Below are 27,306 nucleotides of genomic sequence, written 5' to 3' on the forward strand. Positions count from 1 at the left end.
GTAGTTGGGATTACAGGTGCAAGCCACTGTACAAATACTCTTACAGGTGCAAGCACTACACAAATACTCTTAATTCGTTTTTTCCCTTCTCAACAACAGCAACAATAAATTTCTTTTGCAAAGTGGGAAGTGAGTTTTTAATTTTATTTTTCACAAGAAAATGCCAATTTTCAAGGAGTTAGAATCTTTATGGCCTTTGGAGATATTGCTTTTAAAAATTTAAGTCATGTTACATTTTTGGTTGATTTATGTTCATCATTTCTTGGATGGATCTCATAGGTCAGTGGTCCCCAACCTTTTTGGAACCAGGGACCATTTTCATGGAAGACAATTTTCCATGGACCGGGGTCGGGGGTTGGTTTTGGGATGATTCAAGTGCATTACATTTATTGTGTACTTTATTTCTGTTGTTACATTGTAATATATATTAAATAATTATATGTATGAAATAATTATACAGTTCATCATAGGTTGGAGACCCCTGCCATAAGTCAAATGAAATTAAGTCATAAGGTAGCGCAGGAATAGCAGATATTTCTTTAGCCACCTTGCCTGTATTTATATCACTCATTGATCATGGCTGTCCAGTTGCAACCTCAGAATACTCAATGTTGTATTCTAGAGCCATTACCAATTGTTCAGAGTTGGTACTGGGGATAATAACCTTTTGATATTTCTTGGCCAGGGGCCTTTTAATTTAGTAACATTTTATCTCCAGATTGGATTCAATATATGCTGTTTTTCTCATCAAACATTACTTGTCCTTTTTAACTATTTATACACAAAGACTTTTTTTTTTGTTAGAGATGGTGTTTTGCTATGTTGCTCAGGCTGGTCTCAAACTCCTGGGCTCAAGGAGTCCTCCCACCTCAGCCTCTGGAAATGCTGGGATTACAGGCATGAGCCACTGTGCCTGGCCTCACAAAGTCTTTTCAGAGAAATTGTACTCTTTTCTTATTTACCTTCAGTCACATGGATCATTTCTTTCATTCTTTTGGCTCAGTATAAAGTTTGGGTTTAATTGTGGAGGCTTAAAATATTCTTCATTAATTTTGGTCAGTGAATTGTGCTTTTAAAAAATCATTGGTTTCATTATTAAGTCTTGTTCAGTAAACATGTTCTTAGTGTTTTGATTTCTCTTGTTCCTGTTTCTAGGCATAATATGTACATGTTTTAAACTCTGAAATGGAATGTTGATTGTTGAACTACTCTAAAATGTGAATGTGTTAGTATTTCACAGGGACATCACAATTTTTTGTTTTTTAGTTCAGCTCATTTAGGTGATTTATGGAATATGCTATTTCCAAAAATGTTATTAATACTTTGATTTTGGCTATAGGAGCTAATTGCATGTATCAAGAAGATATCTGAAAAATACTGCTTACATTTTAAAAAGAAGCTTTGTTGGTTTATTACTAAATATGGGTGTCCTTTTTCACATGATGAAATAACTACATATGGTAGTATTTTGTGTGATGTTAACTGGGTCATTTAAGAGAATTTCTTAATTTTAAAGTACCCAAAGCCAGGTCCAAATAACTCACACTGTAGTTCTTGAGTTGATATCGCATTGAACCCATCAGCAATGTACAATTAAATTCTTGAAGAAGAGATAACTTTTAAAATTAAAATTATAGTTGTGGTTCAAACGCTTTTTATGTTGCAGTATGCTGAACATGACTACATGACTGAATAACTTCCCTAATTTATCTCTTGTGTGTCTCTTGTCTTTCTCTTTAGATTCTTTCAATGATCTATATAGTTCCTATGTAATCTTCTACCTCCTGCTGCTGTCAGTGATAATAATAATAATAAGTATTTTCAATGTGGAATTCTATACAGGTGAGTCTTCAATTATTAACCATCTTAGAAATATATGAATTTATTTAACTAAGGGCAGACTCAATGCATTTTATATGTGACTGTGTATAACATGCTGTGTTTTGTGACAAAAGTTTAAAAATCTATACAGAATCATGTGCTTTGAATGTTGTATCTTAAAATTTATTTGGGTGCTAGTTTTTCTGTTTTTAAACCATATTTAGGTCTTTTAGGACAAATATTGTGTGATATCACTTATATGAGGTGCTTAGAGTAGTCAAATTCATAGAGACAGAAAGTAAAACAGTGATTACCAGGGCCTGGGGGAAGGGGAAATGGGGAATTGTTTAATAAGTAGAGTTGCAGTTGGGGAAGATGGAAACGTTTGGGAGATAGTTGGTTTTGATGGTTGCTCAATAACGTGAATGTATATACAGAACTATCTACCTAAAAATGGTTCAAATGGTAAATTTTATTGTACATTTTACCATAATAAAAATTTTTAGACCTTTTAATAGTTCACAACTGGTATTAAGGCTGTGATTTAGCAGATGTATTATAAAAATAATTCCTTTATAGGGAAGACCAGGTGATTTCTAAGGTGTTTTTCAAATAAATCTAGAATTTTCCAAAAAAAAAAAACCTTAAAAATACTGTTTTACCTTGGGAGAATCACCTGCTAGATTCCAAAACTTTTTATTTTTCTCAATTTCTCTTCTTCGTCTTCCTGCCTTTTTAGATTCCTTGAGTCTGTCCTTAACATATAATAAGCTTTTTCTGACACTTTTTTTTTACTATAATACCATTACCATTTTTAGCTCTTCAGTACTTCCTTGTAAAATATGGTGTAAAATTTCAAATCGTAATTTTGGATGTTATAATACATATCCTTTTCCTTTGCTTTCCTAATTCCTCACTACTGGCTGGTGGGTCTCTATTTCCATTCAAGCTTATTCAGAACTTACAGCCACACTTGCAGAGTGTTCTGATCACACTCTCCCAAGTACCTGTGTCATCTTCTATATGTAGATATGCCAGATGAAGGCTGTCCAGCCAATCATTCTTAAAGTCTGCCTAGTCACTTTGGCTCATTCCTTATGTATTTACTATTTGCCATGCATTGTGTGGGCATAAGAGATAAATGATATGGTCCCAGCTTTTTCCAGGGGACCATAATTAATGGGAGACAGTAAACATTAAGCATATTCGATGACAATACAGTGGGTAGAGTGGGAGTACATAGGAGTACCAGTTACCCAGCATGGGAACTTCCTGGAGTATATGATGCTTCAATCAAGCCTTGAAGGATGAGTGGTATTAAGTAGACAAAGAAGGAAAATGATGTTCCAGAGAGAAGATATAACTTATACAAAAAGGTTTGATGACATGAGAGGGTTTAGTATATTCAGAGTATTATAAGTGGGCATTTCTGGTTGGTAGGGAGAGGTGATAGCAGCCTATTCTCCAAAGTGGAGAGCACCTAAGCCCTGTCCCTTCACACTTAATTTTCTACCTACCATCCATCTCTTTACTTTGAGTATATTGAAAGAAGAATATCTGTATAGATAGATCAGGGAACGCTGGGCTAGCTATTTTCAGAGATAAACATTCCTCATCTCTTAGCAACACTTACCTTCCCCAGCTCACTTCCAGAAAACATGTTTGGGTTATCAGAGGGACATTATTAAAGATCCCCATATAAGCATTTATCTTAGCATTCAGTATTGTCATTATTTACTTTGTGGTTTATTTTTCACAGATGGATTACATATTGACAGTTTCAAATGCTTAAATAAAGATAACTTGGTGCCTTGGATGGCAGGAGCTACCTTTTAAAAATCACTGTTTTTTTCATGGTACTTAGGAGAGTCCCAGGGTAGGCAGTATTTGAGCTATCAGGAAATTTTAATGAAAAAGAATTGAAAAAATGTTAATCATGTTGTCCTTAGATTTCAATGCTCCAGATTCTTTGGCTTTTTTTTGATGGGCATTTCTTTTTATTGTTTTTTTTTTTTTTTTTTTTTGAGACAGAGTCTTGTTCTGTTGCCCGGGCTAGAGTGAGTGCCGTGGCATCAGCCTAGCTCACAGCAACCTCAAACTCCTGGGCTTAAGCGATCCTACTGCCTCAGCCTCCCGAGTAGCTGGGATTACAGGCATGCGCCACCATGCCCAGCTAATTTTTTTCTATATATATATATTTTAGTTGGCCAGATAATTTCTTTCTATTTTTAGTAGAGACGGGGGTCTCGCTCTTGCTCAGGCTGGTCTCGAACTCCTGACTTCAAGCGATCCACCCGCCTCGGCCTCCCAAAGTGCTAGGATTACAGGCATGAGGCACTGTGCCCGGCCTCTTTTTATTCTTTGCTGAAAATTTTTTAACTTAGAATTTTTCTGTACTGTATTCTGGGTTTCTTCCTGCCTTTGAAGTATTTATGCAAGGATGAGAGGGAATAGTTTAGATCCTCTGACTTCATATGCTGCAGGTTATAAAGCTACAGTCATGTGTTTTCTTTGCAGTTGTGCCTTGCATTCCCTGCTCCAGACTAGCCCTGATAGGGAAGATCATTCATCCTCAGCAACTCATGCACTCGTTTATTCATGCTGCAATGGGAATGGTGACGGCTTGGTGTGCTGCAGTGATAACCAAGGGCCAGTATAGTTTTCTTGTGGTTCCCTGCACTAGTACTGAGAGGTAATATTAAATATATATATTTTTTTCTAAAGAACTTTATTTAGTTACTAAGACAAAGTTAACCTATATAGATTAATACTTTATGGGCATTCTTTGCTTTCTAGATTTCTACAAATAGTGCTTTTTTACACACATCAAATGTTTTTGATGTTTTATGTGTGTTGAATTCAGCAGTTTTTAAAAGCCATTTGTTATGTGCAAGGTGCTATGCTAGGTGCTGTTGGGTTTATGAGAGTGATTCAAACATAGACTGTAAGTTCCTTGAGAGTTAAGAACAACAGGGAGATTAAGACAAGGACACAGATAGTGTAATAGGAAGAAGAAAGTGAGATGTGCAGATAAAACGTGTGGGAGGGCCGGGCGCAGTGGCTCACACCTATATTCCTAGCACTCTGGGAGGCTGAGGCAGGTGGATCCTTTGAGCTCAGGAGTTCGAGACCAGCCTGAGCAAGAGTGAGACCCCATCTCAATTTAAAAAACAAAACAAAACAAAACAAAAAACACGTGGGAGTTCAGAAAGCAGGGAGGGTCCACACATGTTCTTTGAGGAGGTAGTGTTTAGGTTGGAGTTGGAAGGAAGCGTAGTATAGAAAGAATGAAGAGAGTTTTTTAAAAATAATTGTAACTATATTCTTCTATAGAGTGCTTTTATAATTTTGAATCTTACACAGTCTTGAACACATGGCATTGATATAAATTGCAAGTTTATGTTCTGACTTTAAAAATCGAAAAAGATTACTGGAAGCTGGGTGCAGTAGTGCATGCTTGTAGTCCCATCTGCTCTTGGGAGGCTAAGGAGGGAGGATCCCTTGAGCCCAGGAATTTGAGGCTGTAGTGTGCAATGATTGTGCCTGTGAATAGCCACTGTACTCCATCCTGGTTAGCCTAGCAAGACCTTGTATCTTAAAAAAAGTAAAGATTACTGGAGTAATTTTAAGTTCCCTATTTTCTACTAACGTTAAACAGTGTTACATGATTACTGCTGAATACTTGATTTCTTTTTGGCCCCCAGCTACTATTATATAAGGCAGGTTTTTTCCCTAATGTAATAAGTTTTCTTTAGTGAAAATTGTCCTGTTGATAAACATTAAATGGTAAAGGACATCTGTGAATACAGGACTACTATGAATAAAGAAATCCCAGCTGCTCACCTTGGATGAGTTTTTTTTTGATGAGTTGAATCTTTTTGTACCTCCTTCCTTAGTGGAGGGGGCAGTGAAGTTCCAGGGAGTAAAAGGCAGCAGTAAACGACAAGTTGTTAAAGCAATTAGTGCCTGTTATAAATACATTTACTGATGATCTCACAAAGTCTTTAGCAAAACTGATCTCTTTTCATCATCTTGTAACTCGGTCTTACCTCTCATGGAGATAGATGGTGGGGTAGGCCCACAACCTGTACTCATTTATGGAAAATTGACTTCTACTGAATTCTGTGTTGGCTCTGTACACCTCCAGATATTTGGTGGATTATATAGATTCAGGAAACTCTCAGAGTTTAAAAGCTTGATGTTCACCAAATAGATAAGATCTTTTGCTTACAATTAAAAGATATTATAAGATGAAGATGATAGGGTAGTGGCTTATGGCAATGTCCACCAGGGGTCCTTTTGGATTTAACTAAATATTCAGAACTTACAGCCACAGCTTGTCAGCTGGGAAGCACCAGGAGGTCTTCAGTAGGAGTCCTTGAATTAGTTCAAACAGGCGATAGGTCCAGCAGCCATCTGGGAGTTATCTTCTTGCCTGTTGATACGACTCAGATACAAGGAGAAGAGATCAACAATAGACATAAATGGGGCTCCCTGATTTAAAGGCCTTGTGCCCCACAGGATCTAGTATCTATTATAGCAATTTTATGAGCATAGCATCCAGGGTCCCCGTGAAGGAATACCCAGTTACTAGAGACAACACAGAGAGAAGCCCAAAGTTATGGCATCTCTATCAGGTATATATAATTTATTTATAGTGCCTCTGAGCCCAGATGTAGCTTACCAACTTGTAAGCAACATTGCTTGCTATCATAGTAGACGTTCTTACCCTTATCAGATTTCCAGAGGAACAGAGCTAGAATTAACTAAAGGTCAGATTCTCATACTTCAGGGAAAAGAGTTTTGTTAATCTTGCTCATGCTTATGCAAAACGAGCCATCTTGTTAGAATTTGGGACATTTCTTAAGTGATTAAGTCAGAGCTTTGCCTTCAGTTATTATTGAACCTAAAACTCTGACTATTGTATTAATACCTAACTTTTTCCCTTCAGCTTAGATAGCCCTGCTGCACAAAACTGCTTAAATGAGTATCATCTTTTCTTCCTACTGGCTGGAGCATTTATGGGCTATACCTATAGCCTCCTGTATTTTGTTAACAACATGAACTATCTTCCTTTTCCCATCATACAGGTAAGATACCATTTGAACATTACCTTATGCCAGAATTTGGCAGAGTTAAAATTGCCTTGGTGTGTATACATATATAACTGGTCTTATTTGATTAATTCAAGATTTGATCAACGAAACTTAAGACTGGACTCCTCAAAATGCCATTTAGAGAGAAGAGCTTTGTCTTCATGAGACTTTGGTGTATTTTTGAGAGTTGTAGTTACTCTTTCCACTCTCAGAATACTTCTTTGTTCCATTCTTTTCCAACCTGCTAGGTGGTGGCCCTTGCTGTGACCTAGCATGGCTAGGGGAGGATGAGGATGACGTGCAAAATACTTCTGTGCAACCACTAGCTTCTTTTTGAACTTAAGAACCTCACAAGCTTAGGAATGTGCAAGTAATTTTAGAATATGTCAGTTACTGTTTCACATCCTTTTCAGAACAAGGGAAAGTGTATATAAATAAAACAATTTCAACTGGTTATTTGAGTGGTATAGTGTACTGGTATGAGTTTTTAAAAATCTTATCTGGTAGGAGTCATTCCTGGAACTCAGAACCACCTCCTCTGGTAGGGGAGAGAAAAATTGATTGAGATGTCTCAACTGACATATCAGTGCTCTCCCCCGCCTGTTTCCACTATTCTTTATTTCAGTATTATTCGCTTCATTCCTGATCTGGCAGGCTGCAGAGTGGGTATTAGAGCAAAAATATTAGAGCCAGTCCCTTCCCACTAGGACCTAGTCTGGTGGGGAGGGAGGGATGTGTAAACAAATGATGTGTCATAAGAATATAATATATGAGAGAGAATGTGATGGGTTAACTAAAGTTTTCATATGCCTGTTACACCCATGAGAACAAGCTGATGCGAATACACTGCAGGGAGATAGTGCCCACTGAAAAGGATCTGGCCCTTACCTCCCTGTGAACTGTGAGTGTATGAGAAAAACAGTCTTGTTTAGAAATTGTTCGTATCTTATTAAGATGAATTGAAAGTAGATTGTCAACTTTGCTACCTCAGAATTTCACAAGGAGAAAAACTTTAAAATCTTAAATAGAAATATCCATGATAAATCATCTTTGATCCAAACATAATTTAGAACATAGAGAATAAAGCAAGTGTTAGAGGAAAATGAAATACCCCAAAATACCTTGCTAGACCTCCGTGGACCTCAGTTGAAAGTGACCAGTATTTAATATCACAGATGTGCAATAGAATGAATATAGAAGTGGTCGAATAGTTGACAATGCTGATAAATTATTATTTTTACTATGTAATGTCAAATTTATAAAATTTTAGTACTATATTTTTTCTAATTTCTTTTGATAAAATTTTAGATTTATTCTTATATCCCAGAAGTTTATTCTATGTAGGTAATGTTCAGCTTCGGCTTCAGCTGCAACTTTGGCAGAATATTTTTTTTTTTTTTTTTTTGAAACAGAGCCTCGCTTTGTTGCCCAGGCTAGAGTGAGTGCCATGGCGTCAGCCTAGCTCACAGCAACCTCAAACTCCTGGGCTTAAGCGATCCTACTGCCTCAGCCTCCCGAGTAGCTGGGACTACAGGCATGCACCACCATGCCCGGCTAATTTTTTCTATATATATTTTTAGTTTTCCAGATAATTTATTTCCATTTTTAGTAGAGACGGGGTCTCGCTCAGGCTGGTCTTGAACTTCTGACCTCAAGCGATCCACCCGCCTTGGCCTCCCAGAGGGCTAGGATTACAGGCGTGAGCCACCGCGCCCAGCCCAGAATATTGATTTTTAACATTTGGCAATTCAGTATTTGGCCTATATACAGGGTGTCCCAAAAGTACCACCATGCCCGGCTAATTTTTTCTATATATATTTTTAGTTTTCCAGATAATTTATTTCCATTTTTAGTAGAGACGGGGTCTCGCTCAGGCTGGTCTCGAACTTCTGACCTCAAGCGATCCACCCGCCTTGGCCTCCCAGAGGGCTAGGATTACAGGCGTGAGCCACCGCGCCCAGCCCAGAATATTGATTTTTAACATTTGGCAATTCAGTATTTGGCCTATATACAGGGTGTCCCAAAAGTCTCCATACAAAGGAAAAATTTTGTAAAATTTTGTAATGAATATTTTGTAAATAAAGGTACATTTAGCTACAATTTCCCATTTTCCTTATGTATGGTGACTTTTGGGACACCGTGTGTGTGTGTGTGAGAGAGAGAGAGAGAGATTATAGTGTATGTAGTGTATAGTGGTACTGATCTGCCCAGTTGGGTACGGTTCTCCAGCCTGGGGATGGTAGGAGCAGGGGTTTTACTGGGGGGTGCAATGGAAGGACAGTGGCATAAGGGAGGTGAGGATTTGGCAAGAGTAGTTGAAATGATGGATCCTGGTGCCAAGGACCATGGTTTCTCATCCATTAGGTTTGTGTCTTCATTTGCCTAGCAGGGTAAGTTTGTCTCCCCAGAAGACTAAGTGAGAACACCATAGCTTAGCCTTCTTTCATTAGCCCTAGGAGCACAGTACACAGTGTATGACTTCCCTTGTGTGTTTTAAGGTGCTAAGCAAAGCAGGATGGATTGTCAGGAAATTGAAAGCTTGATGTGAGAAGTCAGGCCCATTCCTTCCCCTTCTGACCTACCATAGAGCCATGTGATGATTATAGCATTTACTTTTTTTTTTTTTTATAGCCAAGCTGACCAGAGAACATTAGACCTTAAAAAAAAATTTTATAAGCAGTAACAATCATTGTCATCATCATCATCATTATTTTTGGTGCTGTCAGCTTTCCAAGAGTATAGTGGTAACATTTTTATTGTAAAATATTCAAATACTATAGATAAATTGAAAGTCCTTTTACGCACTCTGTGGCCAATGTCAATCTTTGTCCCTGTGATAACCATTGTTACCTGTTTAGTGTATATTCTTCCAGTCCCTTTACTGTACATTTACATATATATGTACCTATAACACAATATTTTGTGGGGTGGGGTTTATATAAGTAGTTTTATGTTATACATATTATTCAGTAACTACTTTTTTCATGAAACCTATGAAAAATAAGGTCTTTTTAAAAATCTCCTAATTTTAACCAATTTGCCATTAGCCTATTTGTTTTTTCCCTTTAACCTATACTGCCAAAACCAGTTCCATTGCCCTTATCAAATTCTTTTTTTTTTTTTTTTTTTTAAGAGACAGAGTCTTGTTCTGTTGCCCAGGCTGGAGTGCAGTGGCATAGTCATAGCTCACTGTAACCTCAAATTCCTGGGCTCAAGCCTTCCTCCTGCCTCAGCCTCCCAAGTAGCTAGAGCTATAGGCACATGGTTAATTTCTTTTTTTTTTTTAGGTAGAAACAGAGTCTCACCATGTTGCCCAGGCTGGTCTCAAGCTCCTGGCCTCAAGTGATCTTCCTGCTTGATCCTCCCATCTTGGCCAGCAGGGTGCTGGGATTACAAGCATGAGCCACCACACCTGACCAAATTGCCCTCATCAAATTCTTAATGACAAACCGATAGGGAAAAGCAGAATATTAGTATGGAGTAGTGCACAAAGAAATGGATATCAAGACAGAGCTTGGCAAACTGTATGCCAGCAAGACTGTTGAAAGTATTGAATGAGATTTATAGAACGCTTAGCATAGTGCCTGGTGCATAGTAAATAGTGAATGGTAGCTCATAGCCAAATCATAGGAGAAATCCTACAGGGAATTGAAAAACACTCAGCATGGGAGCAAGAGGAGAAATTAGGTATTCTCGGCGTATCTACTGAAATGTCTACCTGCTTCCCTAGTCCCTCTGTACCCTTGTGAGTAATGGTTGAGATCATAGCTACAGTAGGAATAGTATAGGAACTATATGCCCTTTTATTGGGGATGGTGTGTGGTGGTGATAGCACCCCATGGCTGCACAGAGTAGTACAATTCCACATCTTACACTTTGGAAATATTTAAATAAACCAATATAATTGGTTAGTGACCAAGTATTTATATGGGCTGCTTTTTGTAAGAGACTGTAGGAATCTGCAGACATGATGTGAAGACATAACTTCCTAATACTATAATTCTTTGTTGTTTAGCTTCTGAAATTCCTTCAAAAAGGATCAGTCCTAATATAAGCACAAAAGATGACCAGAATTTGGGAAGTTCATCTTTTGTTCATTAGGTTTCCTTAGATTCTTTCCCATAATTTATCATGTTTTTTCCACTGACATTTTCAGGGGTAGGGAATGGGAAGGAGAGAGGGGCAGATAATCCTTGTTTCAGAGGAAATGTAGTTTTCTCAAGAAATTGGTATTTTTTCTTGAGTCCTTTCTCTTAGATCTTTAGAATTGGCAGATTCCTACTGAGGGACTACTTAGCTGGCTTAGCCTTCTCATCTCGCAGATAATCAGAGAGGATACATGACTTGCTTGGGGATGTACAGAAAGAGGGATCGCTAGAACTCGTGCCTTCTGATTCGATCCCTAGGCCAGTGTCTTCATCACTGCTTCCTATCTTTCTGTGAACAGCATTTAAAAAAATTTAGTGTAAAGGCAGTATGCACTATCTTTAAGATTGCAGGCTCTGAATCTGCCTAGATTTGTACCTAAAATTTTTTGCTAGCTTGTAACATTGGTTAAATTATTTAACCTCTCTGTGTCTTGGTTTCTTCATTTGTAAGGTACAGATAATAATAGAACTTCCTTCACAGGGTTCTTGTGAGGTTTAAATGAATTAATGCATATAAGGTGCTTAGAACAGTACCTGGTACGTGCTAAACTCCCAGAGAATGTTAGCTGCTATTGTTATTATTATTGTGGTTTTTGTACTTTCTCCATCTCCATAGGCCTTAGTATCAAGTATGGATTTATTGATATTGTTAATTTTCTTATTTCTGATCTTATATCAGTGAGATGTTATATAATATAAATATTAAATATTTTAACATCAGAAATAGTTGATTTTTTTGCCTCTGGAATAACCTTTGTTTTCTGGTACAATGATTATGCTTTATACGTTGGCTGGTGTAGTTAAGTGCTTGCTTTAGAATGATGTGGAATGTGTCATTTGATTTGGATGTGTCATTTGATTCTGCTTTATTTTTCCACAGCAATACAAGTTCTTGCGCTTTAGGAGATCTCTGCTCTTACTAGTTAAACATAGTTGTGTGGAATCACTGTTCCTGATTAGAAATTTCTGCATCATGTATTATTTTCTTGGTAAGAATTTCTGTTTTTTGATATAGTGATGTATTAGCTCATAGCTCAGAAGATGTCAGTTACAAAATCATTCTTGGTTATGTTTGTACATTTCTTGCAGTTGTAGGTATGGGATTAGCCCAGTTGATTTATTATTTAAATTGTCAAAGAGACTATATTTAGTTTAGGGAAAACACTGTTACAGAAAATGTGGTGGCCAGGCTTGGTAGCTCAGACCTGTAATCCTAGCACTCTGGGAGGCTGAGGTGGGGGGATCACTTGAGTTCAAGAGTTTGAGAGCAGCCTAAGCAAGAGGGAGACCTCGTCTCTACTAAAAATAGAAAAAATTAGCCGGGTGTGGTGGCATGCGCTTGTAGTCCCAGCTACTTGGGAGGCTGAGGCAGGAGGATCACTTGAGCCTAGGAATTTGAAGTGCAGTGAGCTGTGGTAATCACATCACGGCACTCTACTGGGGCCATAGAGCGAGACTCTGTCTCAGAAAAAAAAGAAAAGAAAAGAAAAATAAAAGAATGTGGTATATACATATAACGAAATATTATTCACCCTTAAAAAGAAGGAAATCTTACCATGTGCTACAACATGAATAAACCTTGAGGACATTATGCTAACGGAAATAGCCCAGTCACAAAAAGATAAATAACTTCATGGTTCCATTTATATAAGGTGTCTAAAATAGTCAAATTCTTAGAAACAGAAAGTAGAGTTGTAGTTGCCAGGGGCTGGGGAGATGGGGGAAAGGGAAGGAGTTGTTCAATGGGTATAGAGTGTCAGTTTTGCAAGATGAAAAAGTTCTAGAGATCTGTTGCACAACAATGTGCATATAGTTAACACTACTATACCGTACACTTAAGGAAGGCTAAGGTGGTAACTTTTATGTTATTTTTTTACCACCATAAAAAAAGTATTCTTTAAAAAAGAAAGAAAGAAAAGAAAATATGTGCATCATTTGATCATTACTTCATGTAGAAATAACACTTCTTTTTATAAGTTGTAATGATACTAATACAATAGAAACATTCTATTGGTGAGGGAACTCTGTGGTATTTATTAACATGAGTTTTAGGCACAAAAATGCAGGTTATTATTTAGTATAATGAACAGTTTAAGTTGAAAACATTAATCTCATTAGCAACACATAATTTAAACAAAATCCAATCTTAAAAAATAACTGTTCAGACTTTCTGATCCTACTTTTTTCTGTGGATATGATTTTTTTTTTTTTTTTTTTTTTTTTGAGACAGAGTCTCGCTCTGTTGCCCGGCTAGAGTGAGTGCTGTGGCGTCAGCCTAGCTCACAGCAACCTCAAACTCCTGGGCTTAAGTGATCCTACTGCCTCAGCCTCCCGAGTAGCTGGGACTACAGGCATGCACCACCATGCCCGGCTAATTTTTTCTATATATATTTTTAGTTGGCCAGATAATTTTCTTTCTATTTTTTAGTAGAGATGGGGTCTCACTCTTGCTGAGGCTGGTCTCAAACTCCTGACCTCGAGCGATCCACCCGCCTCAGCCTCCCAGAGTGCTAGGATTACAGGCGTGAGCCACCACACCCGGCCTTCTGTGGATATGATTTTACAAAATTGATCTCATTGTGTATAGGTCATCCTGTTGTTTACTTTGGCACTATAGTTTATATAATCTGTTTTTCTACATAGCTCTTATGCTTGTCATTCTAATGTTAAGAATTCATTGTAATGTATTAACCTACTGCAATCAGCTCAGCCTGACTGTTCCCCTAGAGTTGTGCATTTGGGCTGACAGAACGGCTGTGTCAGCATTCCATGGTCAGCTCCTTTTTTGTTAACTCCATTTATATTCAACTCAAATTTCATTTCCAGTGTTATCACTTTTCATTTCTTTGCTGCATTTTGATCTTTTTTGGCCAGTTTCCTCTTTCAGCTGTTTATTTTTGTAAAGTGTCACGTGGATTTATCATGAGAGATAAGGAGGCAACACAACTACATGCTTTGCGGTCTTATGTCTGAACTGAATAACAGATGCAAGTGACCAGTCACCAACAGACTTTGAAAGAAGTGGTGGGATTGGTCACACACTCCATGGTGCACATCTGTCTATTATCACATGTTGATTTGTGTACTGAAAAGTTAGAAGTGCTGTATGTAATTGCTCATAGTTAATATACCACAGTAATTGAAATTTGAGCTGTGTTGGAGGACTGGTGCTTTTTAACTAAACCATGGTAACTGAAATATGTATATACTGAGACCACTCAAAGCAAGACTCTCTGTGTTTAGAAGTTACTTTCTTTTCCTGCACATTCCTAATCAGTCTAGCAGTAACTGAGGTCTTGGTGTCTACATGGCTATTTCATTAATATCGCATTGTAAAGCATGATTAAGATTTGTTTTGTTAACTTTTTATGTTCATAGCTTAGTATTTTTTCCCCTTAGGCCATATTCCCAAAGCTTGGATTAGCACTGCTATGGACCTTCACATAGATGAGTAAGTGATATATATATATATATGTATATAAAGTCTAATTTTAACTCTCTTTCCATCCTTTTACATTTGCTACTTTCCAGGTTTTTTTTAGATTTAACCTTTAGAATTTTTTAAAAAAATTGTATTCATTTTTGAATACACATAGTTTATGTAGTTTAAAATTCCAAAGGTATATAAAAGGTTATACAGGGCTGGGCACGGTGGCTTATGCCTGTAATCCTAGTACTTTGGGAGACGAAGGCAGGAGGACTGCTTGAGGCCAGGAGTTTGAAGTTTCAGTGAGCTATGAAACACTACTGCACTCTAGCCTGGGTGACAGAGCAAGACCCTGTCTCAAAAAAAAAAAAAATGCAATGAATAAAGATTCCTGCCTCTGTCTCCAGTAACCCAGTTCCTCTCCCCAAAAGTGAGCAATGATAATCCATTTTTTGATAGCTACAGCTTTTATACTATACAGAAGTAGACTTATCAAGTTGCATGGACCATTCCTGTTTCATTTTTCTCCTCAACAAGCATTCATTCTGCAGCATCTCATGGTACACCCCAGTACTATGGCATTATTCTAATTTTGGCCATGAGGATACCAAAATTGAGCAAAGTCAAGTGACCGGGTCAAGGTCACAAGTGGCAATCGAGTAATGGCACTGGAGTGTATTGTTCTAGTTATCCCCCATGTGCTTTGCACAGATAAAGGTTTAGTCTGTATTTCCTGCATAAATGTCAGTTTCTCTCAGTGTTTGTTCTTTTAATTATTGGTTATTCCACTGTGAGAATTTTTGCATCATATTTGGGATTCACTAATACCAGTTTTAGGGAGTAGGAATATTGGCATATATGGGTATTTGAGAGATACTATGGTTTCTACAGTGTGTATTTCAATTCCCCACTTTTGAAAGTTGCTAGGTAAAATTAAGTTTTGTCTTCTGCTTAATTGCCAGGTGTGAAACTAAATGCATGGGTCATTTATTATGTTAGCCCAGAGGTTAAACTGCATCATATGGAAAAAGAAAAATAATAATGATATTTGATAGAAATTTAACATAATATTCTTTCTTACTTTGACTTCAAAAATGTTTTTTTTATATGGCCAAGTGCCTGATGCTCTGTCCATGTGTGTCAGACCCTCAGTAATTGTTTACTTAAGAAGTCAAAAATAACATTATTATTTATTGCCCCTCCAACCCCCCAGTGAATGTCAAACACTATGCCAGGCATTCCTAACATAAGCCATTTCAAATCTTTTAATGGCCCTAAAGGGAAGAATGAAGAGATTATGCCACTATTATATGGATAAGGAAACAGGGTAGGATAGGTCCAATGATTTACCTGATCACAACACTTATAAGTGGCAGAGTCAGAAGTTCAAATCCTGATTTTCACAATTGCTAGTTGTAGAATTGTAATGACTTTGTTAATTGATCTATTCACAGGTTTGGTAAGATGGCAGCATTAGCTTTATTTAGCATTGTAACAGAGTTTCTTACATTGTTTTAACAATAAAAATCATTATTTTAGTGGCGTGTGCTTTTAAACCACTATGAAACTGTGGTTTATGGGGTATACAAATAAAGCTGAAATATGGTCCAGGAGAGGTACTAGTTATGTTTAGTGGTTTTTAAGTATTAAACTACAAAGCAACAATAATAAGCTTTCACCTAGCCTCTAGTAGTTAGGCTTATAGGCTTGGCTCATTCTTTCTCTGTAGTAAACAGCAGTGAAGATTTGGAACACAAGAAAATGTAGTGCCAGTTAGGTCTGCACTTCCCTTAAACCTCCCTTATGTGTGTCATAAGAAGGCATTAGGGAAAGAACTCTGTCAGGGTACAAAAGGAGAGGTGTGTATCAACATTATTATTTAGCAGTAGGATTTATTTGTTTCTCAGTGTAGAGTTCCAAGTCTGTTAAATGCTTAGATTGTTTTTCCTACAGGATTAAATAGTAATTTCTGCTTTCATAGGCAGTTTCACAGGCCTCTTGACACTGTGAGTGGCCTTTTGAATCTCTCATTACTTTACCATGTCTGGCTATGTGGTGTCTTTCTCCTGATGACTTGGTACATGTCATGGATACTCTTCAAAATCTTTGCCACAGAGGTTAGTATTGAGCTTTTTGTTAATACTTTGTGTTTTGGAGTGCACAAATTGATTTTTAGTAGAGCACTAATCAGCATACTAAGCCCAAAGCCATTTCAGTAAGTTGGTTTTTAGTCTCTCTTCTGAGACTTCATTAAGGGCATATCATTTATAACCATCATTTACTTTATATTTTTTCCTGAGAAACAGTGTTGATATTCACTTAATTTTTAGAAATTAAACTGTATGGACTGCTACTATGTTCTATTTACAGCCTAGTTCTCTTCTGGAGGCCTCCATTTCTTTGCTGCATATATACTAAATGGACCTAAATTTTAATTTTACGTGCCATTGACATAGCTAGCAGTAAAATATTAAAATATATGGCAATAAAATATTTGTTTTATAAAGGAAAGTTTTAACATTTATATTGAAGATATGATTTTGAAAATTGAGATGATCTGGAAAATTCCCACAAAAATCTGTTAAGTGAATGAGAATTACCTTTTTTTTTAATCATCCAAGCATTTATCTTAGAAAATGAATGTTTCTGTTTCATTTTACCCTATAGGTTTGTATTCTTCAGTGGCTTCAGAGAATCTTTGTTTCTGAAACTTATTTCTATTATTTGAAGCTAGAAAATTGGGAAAATAACATTTTTGAAAATGGTGGGTTTAGGATTATATAACTTTAACCTGTTTTTGCAGGGAGCACTAAACATGTTAATTTGGTTGTATTGTCTCCTTTTAGAATACATTTAAATTAGTGCTTACTTACTGAAGATAACGTGATCACAAAAATAATCATTTTCAGAGTGTTTGTATTTGATTATATTTGATAGGCTCATGTGTTCCCTGTTCAGCCACCATTTGCAGAAGAGTCGGATGAGTGCCTCCCGAAAGTTTTAAATAGCAGTCCTCCCCTCATCATAAAGGTACCAGAACTGTGCATTTTCTGTCTTTACACAGCCACGTCTAACTTACTTTACAGAATAGACTTAATATTTAGCATGTTTAGGTATTTAGATATGTTTTTTTGAGGGCCTAGAATATCCTAGTATGAGTATTGCAAAAACCACCTACTCGCTAATGCTGTTTATTTTTTCGATATTCATTCCAAGTGACTAAAATACAAGTGCATAGTGCAGTGTAAGTGTATGAGTACAAACTAGCTAATACTATATTCAGAAAAGATATAAAATATTTCAAAGCATTAAATATGATATCCAACTATCTATTATTATAATATATTAGCTTTTCACAAACTATTCATGCTAAATAAAACATTCTTGACTTTTTAATCACTAAAGACATATTTTTATTCATGTAGTATTTGTAGACTTTTATGATCAAAGGTAGTGGTTGGTAAGGTGTAGACATTTAGTGAACTCTCTTGAAATGTGAATCACTGAGTTGGACATGGTGGTGTACACCTGTAGTCTCAGCTACTCTGGAGGCTGAGACGGAAAGATCGCTTGAGCCCAGGAGTTCGAGACTAGTCTGGGCAATATAGTGAGACCTTATCTCAAAAATAAAAAACAAAAATACTTGTAATAACCCTAAAACAAATTATTATCAAAAGAGTTTAAAGAAGTTACATTAAGTTTACAAATCAAGCTAAGTGAACATAAATCGTTTCGATACAAATTGCAGTTTGAAATCATAGTGTGTAGTATTTTTAAAATAACTGAAAGAAAATAGTTAGAACCTAGAGTTTTAATCACACTCTAGAGAAGTTATAAATAAATAAGAAAACTGAGGCTCTAATTATCTTTAAATATCAACTATGACTAATTTGTTAGATAAACTTAAAAATATCAATTACTCATTTGGTTATTTACCAAATCTTTATTTATTGGAAAAGTGTCAGTCTCTGCTAGTTGCTTGGGGTAGAATGATGAATAAGATATAACACAGCCTAATGGAAAATGCAGACACCCGAAGTCACTAAAATTTACTATGGCAAGTGCAGTGAATCCACTTATTCTGCTAGGGACAAACACAAGACAGCTTCACAGAGGGATGGTCTCTTGAAGGGGTGAGTCAAGAGATTTGCCAGTAGAAAAAAATGAAGATTTTCAGTAAAAAAAGAACAATAGCTCTTGTGTGTTTACTATGTGCTTGGCACTGCCCTTGGATGTGGTAGCAAGCAAGACATTCTCTTTGTTCTTCGGAGCCTCACAAGTTGGTGGGCAGAATCAGATGAGACACGAAATAGGTAATTACGGTACATTATGTTAAGTGCTGGTTGAGAGCTGTGTGAGTCATTATGTTTGTGTGAGGGAGGCCAGGGAAAGTTCCAGGAGGAAGTGATGTTTAAGTTAAATTTCCCACCACAGAGGTAGGAAATAATACAGAGAGTTCTATAGTTCCTTGTAGCTACAGCTGCCAGTAGGTACAGAGGGTAGAAACAGGAACATTCTGGAAATCTGTAAAGGAAGGTTATGGTTCTGAAATATTATTTCTTCCATGAAAAAGTCTAACTAATTTCCCCATGGATATATAATGATAAGCCTGATTTGTAAGTAAGATTTTGTGTAGCAATTAAAAAATTAAATAATGTGTATTTTTTTCCTTTTAGTATTTAGCCTTGCAGGACCTGATGTTGCTTTCTCAATATTCTCCTTCACGAAGACAAGAAGTTTTTAGCCTTAGCCAACCAGGTATTGCTGAAAGTAGTAAACCTGATTTAGGCATGTGTGTGTCGAAAGTGCTCCACTTAAAGATTTTGGTGACAGAGGTGTATTTAATGAATTATCACACATCAGTGGGTCCATTAAATGAAGTATTGACTTAAATTTTATACAACTTAAGTGTTTGCATTGCTGTGGGTAGAATTTGTGTCACCAGGAAAAGTTAAATGTTTATTTCCCTCAGCTCCCTCATTCTCTTAATCTGAATTATGCAGTAGGTTGGCAGTTTTAGAGCAGAAAAATCACAGCTTAAGAATATTAAAAGTTTTAATGCTACAAGGAATTTTAAAAAACAGGTGGTCTAGCCAGATGTGGTGGTTCATGCCTATAGCCCAGCTACTCGGGAGGCTGAGGTGGGAGGATCTCTTGAGCCCAGGAGTTCTCCACCAGCCTAGGCAGTAAAATGAGACCTGTCTCAAAAAAAAAATCAGGTGGTCTAATTCCTCCATGGAGGATAGAAGTCTTGTAGAGTGGCTTAAATAAAGTTGTCAGAATTGGAATAAGAGAAACACATCTCTCCTGTTCCTTGCCAAGCTGTTCAAGACTGTGACTTTGCCAGTGCTCTGCCTTGGTCTTAGAGGGAACACAGTCCAGCAGCCACTGGTGGGAAATAGAACCTGGATAGCTTTTCATCTTGTTTCTAATCAGCTCTTCATTACTTTGTCAAACTTGCCAGTTCCCAGACTGTACAATAAACCTTCTATAGTTAAATGTTATATGGAAATGAAATCCAGTTATATAAAAATATAATTGAGTGGAACCACTCTCCTTTTAGTAGCATGAGAGATCCAGAGCTGATACTATGGAAAGTTAACTATAACAATATTTTTCTATCAGATTTGGGTTAACTTAGGAATTCTCTATACATTAAATATTTTTACCAGAGATTCAAGTAAACTATAAAAAGGTGACATGTGCGCTGCCAGAGAACGTGCATTCTAGGGCATATTAAAATTTAATTGGACTGTTACACAGTTCCCAGTGGTCCTGAGTTACAGCAGTATAAAACATCCTGAGGCCTACTGAGGGAGTACTTTGTGTGTGTGTGTTTGCAGGTTAAGTGGTATTCCTCTTGATGTGTAAAAGGGGGAAATGTTTAAGGGACAGACTTAAGTGAAGAGGGAATGATTGGCACACAGGATAGGGAAACCAGTTTTTAGTGGACTTAGCTGCTATTCTTAACACATAATGAAGCATGCTTCAATTTTGCATGATAACTGTAGGAGACAAAGATTTTAGAAAATTAAAAATAATAACAGGCTCACGCCTGTAATCCTGGCACTCTGGGAGGCCAAGGTGGGTGGATTGTTTGAGCCCAGGAGTTCAAGACCAGCCTGAGCAAGAGCGAGACCCCATCTCTACTAAAAAAATAGAAATTATATGGACAACTAAAAATATATATAGAAAAAATTAGCCGGGTATGGTGGCACATGCCTATAGTCCCAGCTACTCGGGAGGCTGAGGCAGGAGGATCGCTTGAGCCCAGGAGTTTGAGGTTGCTGTGAACTACGCTGATGTCACGGCACTCTAACCTGGGCAACAGAGTGAGACTTTTGTCTCAAAAAAAAAATAATAATGACGAGAATTTTTAAAGGCATGGGGAATCACAGTTATTTAAGTTAAATAATAAGATAGCAGATCTTTAAACTCTCCAAGTATAAAATATGATCATTATTAATGAGTCATTCCTATAATACCAATAGGGGCTATTATAGATATGAAAGTGTGAGAAAGCACAGTAAGTCAGACACAACAGTTTAGAGGTTGCTAGGGACCATGGGATGTATCTCATTGGACACCCCAGTATTGATTGTCTCAGTTTGTTGTTCACAGTCTTAGCAGTCTGTTCAATATTGCTAGTGAAGTAACTCTCGTCTTTCTCACTCAAACTACGACCTAGTATTTGGTTTTAGTGACCAATTTGAGAGGTTTTTAAAATACCAAGTTTTTGCTTATAGACTTTTGAGAAAGTTAATTCCTCCAAATATTTGTTGAACTCCTGCTATGAATTAGATAACATGAATATAAATAGTAGCTTAACTAGGAAAAGTGGGCCCTGATGCAAAGTATAATGTAGAATTTCTTATTGACCCCCACCCCCCACCCCGACTTTGAGAGGAGACTATAAGATTATCTACATTTTAAAAGCTGGTGTTTGGACCTCCTAGGGGGACATCCTCACAATTGGACAGCCATTTCAAGGGAGTGTTTGAATCTTTTAAATGATATGACTCAGAAACTGATTCTCTACCAAGAAGCTGCTGCTACGAATGGGAGAATGTCTTCATCTTGCCTAATGGAACCTAAGAAAATGACTTCTCCAGGTAATTCCTAGCACTACTAAGAGAGGGGAAAGCATTTATATTTTATTTCCTAAGAAAGAAGACAGTAATCTAAGGATACTTATATGAGACTAAAGTGTGTATTTTTAGGGCAAATTGATGCAACATATGGGATACTGTATTGAACCAAGAAAAAGAACTGGGTATCATTGTAGATTGAAAAAATTAAGTCCAAAACATCACGTTGTGTCCACCATAAGTGTATATAATTTTTCATTGGTCAGTTAAAAAAAAATTAAGTTCAGCATAGTGGTAGTGTTAAAAATGATACCAAAATGATGGTCATCAGATAGGAGACTTTAGCTTACTCTAGTACAAAGCCAGATGAATTGTTACAGATAATATTGGATGCTGTTCTGGTTATAGTATCCCAGAGACAAAAAGTTGCTCGTCCATAGAAGAGCAACTGAAATGCTTGAGTGGTTTGGGAGTGGGCTTCACACTCATTATTTCAAGAGAAGCTGATATAATCTTCCATTTGAAAGACGAAAGCTGAGAGGATGAAGTATAAGTGGGGGAAACTGTGCAATTTCACCACACCCTTAAGTAGAAGACGCCTGTGAATGTAAGGCTGACACAGACTTCATTTTCAGATGCCTTTTGGAGCCAGGCTTTTGATGAAAATGGATGAAACTGGCTGGGTGGGGACAGTGGTAAACCTGAGAGCACCGACTTCGTCTGAAGAGGGAAGCTGTGGGTCAGCTTTGCTCCATTGCTCCCGAGTGGGAATTTGGACCCAGTATCTGAGCTTCTGGTCTTTTTTTAAAGAGAAGCCTGAAATCTAAAAAAAAAATTAAGGTGAAATCTTCCTGTTTTTAAACATTGGCAACTAATATTGATATTTTAAAAATCACCGTATGGGTCAAAGCAAAGTCATCTGTGGTTTTGAAGTCATTACTCTGAAAGAGTCATGGCCCAAAAACAACTAGATTACAAATGGAAAATGATTTAAATAAGTTCATTAATGTCTTAAAAGATTTGAGAGTGTTTCAGATGTTATCAGCTTTCAGATAAGCATTTATTTATTCAACAAATACTTATTGAATGCCTACTACATACCAAACAATGTACTTAGAAGCCAGAGAATCACAGATGAAAAAATATTCATTATATAAACCTTTTAGTGGAAGGCATAAAAATAATGACAAGACAATAGAACTGCTAAAAGGACATCTGTCAAAAAGGAATCTTCTGAATGGGTAAGATGATGTTTGGTAAAGAAAGAATGCCTTGTATGGTACCAAAAACAGTTAATTTTATCCCATAGGGATATGGAGCCATCGGAGAATTTTGTATAGGCTAGTTAGATCAAGTTAGCATGTTAGAAAGATCATTGTAATCCTGGGTTGGGTAGATCATGGCGCTGACCAAATATGGAGCATTCATTATTTTAAAATTTTCATCATATCCCATTGCTCAGCCAAAATTTGTCTCTAATTTTGAGGAATAATTGCAACACTCTTAAGAATTCCAGTCTTAATTTTAAAAATTTGATTCTTCAAAGATTTCTGATTTCCCTAACCTTTAAAAGATCATGGGCCGGGCGCGGTGGCTCAGGCCTGTAATCCTAGCACTCTGGGGGGCTGAGGCGGGCGGATTGTTTGAGCTCAGGAGTTCGAGACCAGCCTGATCAAGAACGAGACCCCCATCTCTACTAAAAATAGAAAGAAATTATATGAACAGCTAAAAATATATATAGAAAAATTAGCCGGGCATGGTGGCGCATGCCTGTAGTCCCAGCTACTCGGGAGGCTGAGGCAGTAGGATGGCTTGAGCCCAGGAGTTTGAGGTTGCTGTGAGCAAGGCTGACACCACAGCACTCTAGCCCGGGCAACAGAGTGAGACTCTGTCTCAAAAAAAAAAAAAAAAGATCATGTAATGAAAATTTGGTACTTGGGATGTTTAATTTCTTATGGTGGTTTTGTTAAGAAGATAGAATCCCAATGCAATTTATTTGTCTTTGTGCCTTGTGCTGGAGTGGCAGGAAAAATTCTTTTGTTTTTGAGCAACAGGCTCTATAACTAAATTGATAGAGTTATAAGATGAATTTTAAAGGTGCTGTTTGTAGATCAAAGTTATAGATACCCTGGGCACATTAGTCTTTGGTGTGACTTTTGTTAACTGGAAATAACTTTAGAGAAAATGAGGTAAGGTTAGCACTTTTTTCCTGTACATGTTCACATTATAGGTTTGTCTTGTTCAGCCAAAAAATAGTTACAATAGGAACATACACTAAAACTGGACAAGTTTTACTGTAATAATTGAAGTTGTTGCCATTTAAAAATAGAAGGTCAATTGATGAGTTTGCTTAGGTAGAGAAACTGACCTTGGAGGTGAAGATATTCATGGAGAGGAAAAAAACAGAGAGGCTGCACTAATCTGACAGGAAAAGATGTATAAAGCTCCTTGAGTGGCCGTTGAATTGCAGTAGTAAAATGCGATTTACTTGAGAGTGTAATGTAAACTAAAATGGAAACAATCTACTGAGCCTTGGGTAAAGGGGTAAAGGTGTTAAACAAGAAATGGAGATGTGAAATTTGAGAACCTTAATGCTAGCCTGCTTGGATCAGGTTGCCCCTTCAGCACTGGATCTATTCCTTTACAGAAGAAACTACTTTTCAAACACCAAAATCCAGCCAGATGCTTCGGCCTTCCATGCCAACATTAGTTAAAACATCATTATTTTCTTCAAAATTATCTACACCTGATGTTGCAAGTCCTCTTGGGACCCCATTTGGCTCTAGTGTAGTGAATCGGATGGCGGGAATTTTTGATGTAAACACCTGCTATGGGTCACCACAAAATCCTCAGCTAATAAGAAGAGGGCCAAGATTGTGGACATCTGCGTCTGGTGAGGATTATTTATTTTCTAAAATTTGAAATGTTATAGTTGCATAGGATTGGACAGCCTAATCCTCACCTTACTGTTTTGTTTTGTTTAAATAGATCAGCAAATGAGTGAATTTTCTAATCCTTCTCCATCTACCTCTATTAGTGCTGAGGGTAAGACAGTGAGACAACCCAGTGTGATATATTCATGGATTCAGAATAAACGTGAACAGGTAGGATGATATGGTTATGGGATTTATGTAACATTGAGAATGTTAAGGATCTCACATTAGGAAATCATCAGGAATAAATACGACTTTTTTTTTTTTTTTTTTTTTTTTGAGAGAGAGTCTCACTTTGTTGCCTGGGCTAGAGTGAGTGCCGTGGCATCAGCCTAGCTCACAGCAACCTCAGACTCCTGGGCTTAAGCGATCCTACTGCCTCAGCCTCCCGAGTAGCTGGGACTACAGGCATGCGCCACCATGCCCAGCTAATTTTTTTTCTATATATATTTTTAGTTGGCCAGATAATTTGTTTCTATTTTTAGTAGAGACGGGGTCTTGCTCTTGCTTAGGCTGGTCTCGAACTCCTGACCTTGAGCGATCCACCCACCTCGGCCTCCCAGAGTGCTAGGATTACAGGCGTGAGCCACCGTGCCCGGCCAAGACTTTTTTTTGATGCTTTATGTATTAAATTGACTCACGTGAAATTGCCAATATTAGACTGATTTTGAGCTATACAAATTGCAACTTCATATGGCTTGACCTGATACAATGTCTTTAATCTGTGAATTCTTTCATTTAAGAAATATTTGAGTTCTTTATGTATGCACAGTGCAGTTTTAGGCAGATAGATGAGCAAGGAAATGTGTTATACTACTTTTCTTTGAAATATACAATTCCATTAATTGTAACACTTATTTTATATGCTATTAAGAAAAAAAGTTGCTTTAAACTATGACATGTTGTTAACTCTAAGATGCATCCTGGTAGGTCATGTTCAAAATATGAAAAATATGCTTAAAAGAGAATAAATTCACTATGTCTTAAGTGGTACCTAGAAAAATAGAGCAGGTGAGAGAGACAAAGAGTCCCTGGGGAGGGAGCACCATTTTATGTGGAGTGATCAGGGAAAGTCTCACTGATAAGGTGATGATGAGAGACCTGAAAGGAGGACAGGGAGCAGCAGAATGCAAAGACCCAGGGCCGGTTGTGTGCTTGCCTGGTGTGAGGAGCAACATGGATGTCGGTGTGGCTGGAGCAGAATGAGGGAGAGGAGAGTGGGTGATGAAGTCACAGGGGTAACAGGCACCCAGGGCTCACTGGGCTCATTAGCTGTGGTAAAGGCTGGCTTTTCCCTGAGTGAGATGGAAAGCCAATGTGATTTTGCCCACAAGAATGATAAAATGTAACTTACATTTTGAAAGTGCTGGATTGAGACTAGACTCTCAGAGGGCAGGAGTGGAAGCAGAGAGACAGTGTAAAGCTATTGCAGTGATCTAGTGGGAGACGGTGGTATCTGTGACCAGAGTGGTTGTCGTGGGGGTTGGAAGATGTGGTCAAAGTCTGGATATGCATTTTAAAGTATGTAATAGGATTAGCTTATGGTTTGGTTGTGGTTTATAAGAGTCAGTATTGACTCTAAGGTGTTTGGCCCAAGGATCTGGAATAATATAGTTGCAATTTATTGAGTTGTAATTTACTGATGATTCTGGAGGAGGAAATTTGATAGAGGTGAGGTGGGGAAATCAGGAGTTTAAGTTTAGACTTGCCACCTTTAAGATACCTATTATACAACCAAGTAAAAATATTGAGTAAGAAATTAGACATGTATCTGGGTTATAGGGGAAAGTTCTGAGCTAGAAATGTAAATTTGGAAGTCATTGAGTATAGGAAGTATTTAAAGCTATAATACTCCATGCAAATCCTTGAGGAGTGTAGATAAAAAAGAAAAGAGATCCAAGAACTGGGGACCTCGAGTGACTAAAGGTCTGGGAGATGAGGAATAGCAAAGGAGACTGAAGAGTGGCCATTGAGGTGAGTAGAGAACCAAGAAAAGACAGTGATTCAAGAAGGAGGGAGTGTCAGATGCTGCTGATAGGTAGCATGGGGTGCAAACTAAGAATTAACTAAGAGATGTTGGGTGGAATAGTGGGGACAACAGCCTGATTGGGATGGGTTCAGAAGAGATTGGGAGAGAACTTGAGACTATAAGAAAAGTCTCATATTTCAAGGAGTTTTGCTGTAAGTGGAGTAGAGAAATGGAGTAATAGCTGTGGGGAGTTGAGGGGTCAAGGAATGGTTTTATATTTTAAGATGGGAGAAATTATAACATGTTTGCATGGAATGATCGATTACTAGAGAGAGAATAGTTAAAGGCATTTTACAGACTTTTTAGGATCCTATATGGCTCTACATGCCATAAGTACTGCATGTCGCTTTTTGTGCAGTAGTTAGACACATGCCCGCTACATCCCTCTGACTAGTTGTGTAGCTTTTGGGTGAGAATATGGTGGTAATGAATTCACTTCCATGTCAGTTGTGTTAGCTTTCAGCATGATATACTACTAAGAAAAATTTTTTCCCTATAAATGTCAACTAGTAGAAAACTATTTCATGTCTTGGATTTTCTTTTCCTGTGTAGGAAACATGTTCTTTTTTTTTTTTTTTTTTTTTGGTATTAAGAGGTTAGAAGGCAATGAGAGAATTGAGAAAGAATATGGTCTTAGAAAATTCCACCAAAACCACTTAAGAATTCCTTTTATTATGGCAGGGCTCTAATTTGGGGGTTAAACATGTGTACATGGGAATACAGTTTAGGTTAGATGGCCCATCTTGGTTATCTATTTGTAGTAC

General features: G+C 37.4%; 1 protein-coding gene across 3 annotated transcripts in view; it reads left to right on the plus strand.

Moving 5' to 3' along the window:
• NDC1 (NDC1 transmembrane nucleoporin) overlaps positions 1–27,306 on the plus strand; it is a 53,067-nt gene that overhangs the window by 3,366 nt on the left and 22,395 nt on the right. For all 3 annotated transcript variants that reach the window (XR_006734180.1, XM_045547973.1, XM_045547974.1), the window contains exons 3-13: positions 1,741–1,842; positions 4,339–4,513; positions 6,773–6,911; positions 11,946–12,054; positions 14,465–14,516; positions 16,474–16,609; positions 17,430–17,522; positions 19,169–19,250; positions 21,449–21,604; positions 24,228–24,473; positions 24,569–24,684. Coding sequence is in view for 2 of the 3 variants with exons in the window: in XM_045547973.1 (XP_045403929.1) it covers positions 1,741–1,842; positions 4,339–4,513; positions 6,773–6,911; positions 11,946–12,054; positions 14,465–14,516; positions 16,474–16,609; positions 17,430–17,522; positions 19,169–19,250; positions 21,449–21,604; positions 24,228–24,473; positions 24,569–24,684 (1,406 nt within the window). In the remaining variant the exon portion in view is untranslated. The remainder of the gene's footprint in view (positions 1–1,740; positions 1,843–4,338; positions 4,514–6,772; positions 6,912–11,945; positions 12,055–14,464; positions 14,517–16,473; positions 16,610–17,429; positions 17,523–19,168; positions 19,251–21,448; positions 21,605–24,227; positions 24,474–24,568; positions 24,685–27,306) is intronic.

Source organism: Lemur catta, chromosome 3, assembly GCF_020740605.2.
Source record: "Lemur catta isolate mLemCat1 chromosome 3, mLemCat1.pri, whole genome shotgun sequence".
In the NCBI taxonomy this organism is placed as follows: domain Eukaryota; kingdom Metazoa; phylum Chordata; class Mammalia; order Primates; family Lemuridae; genus Lemur; species Lemur catta.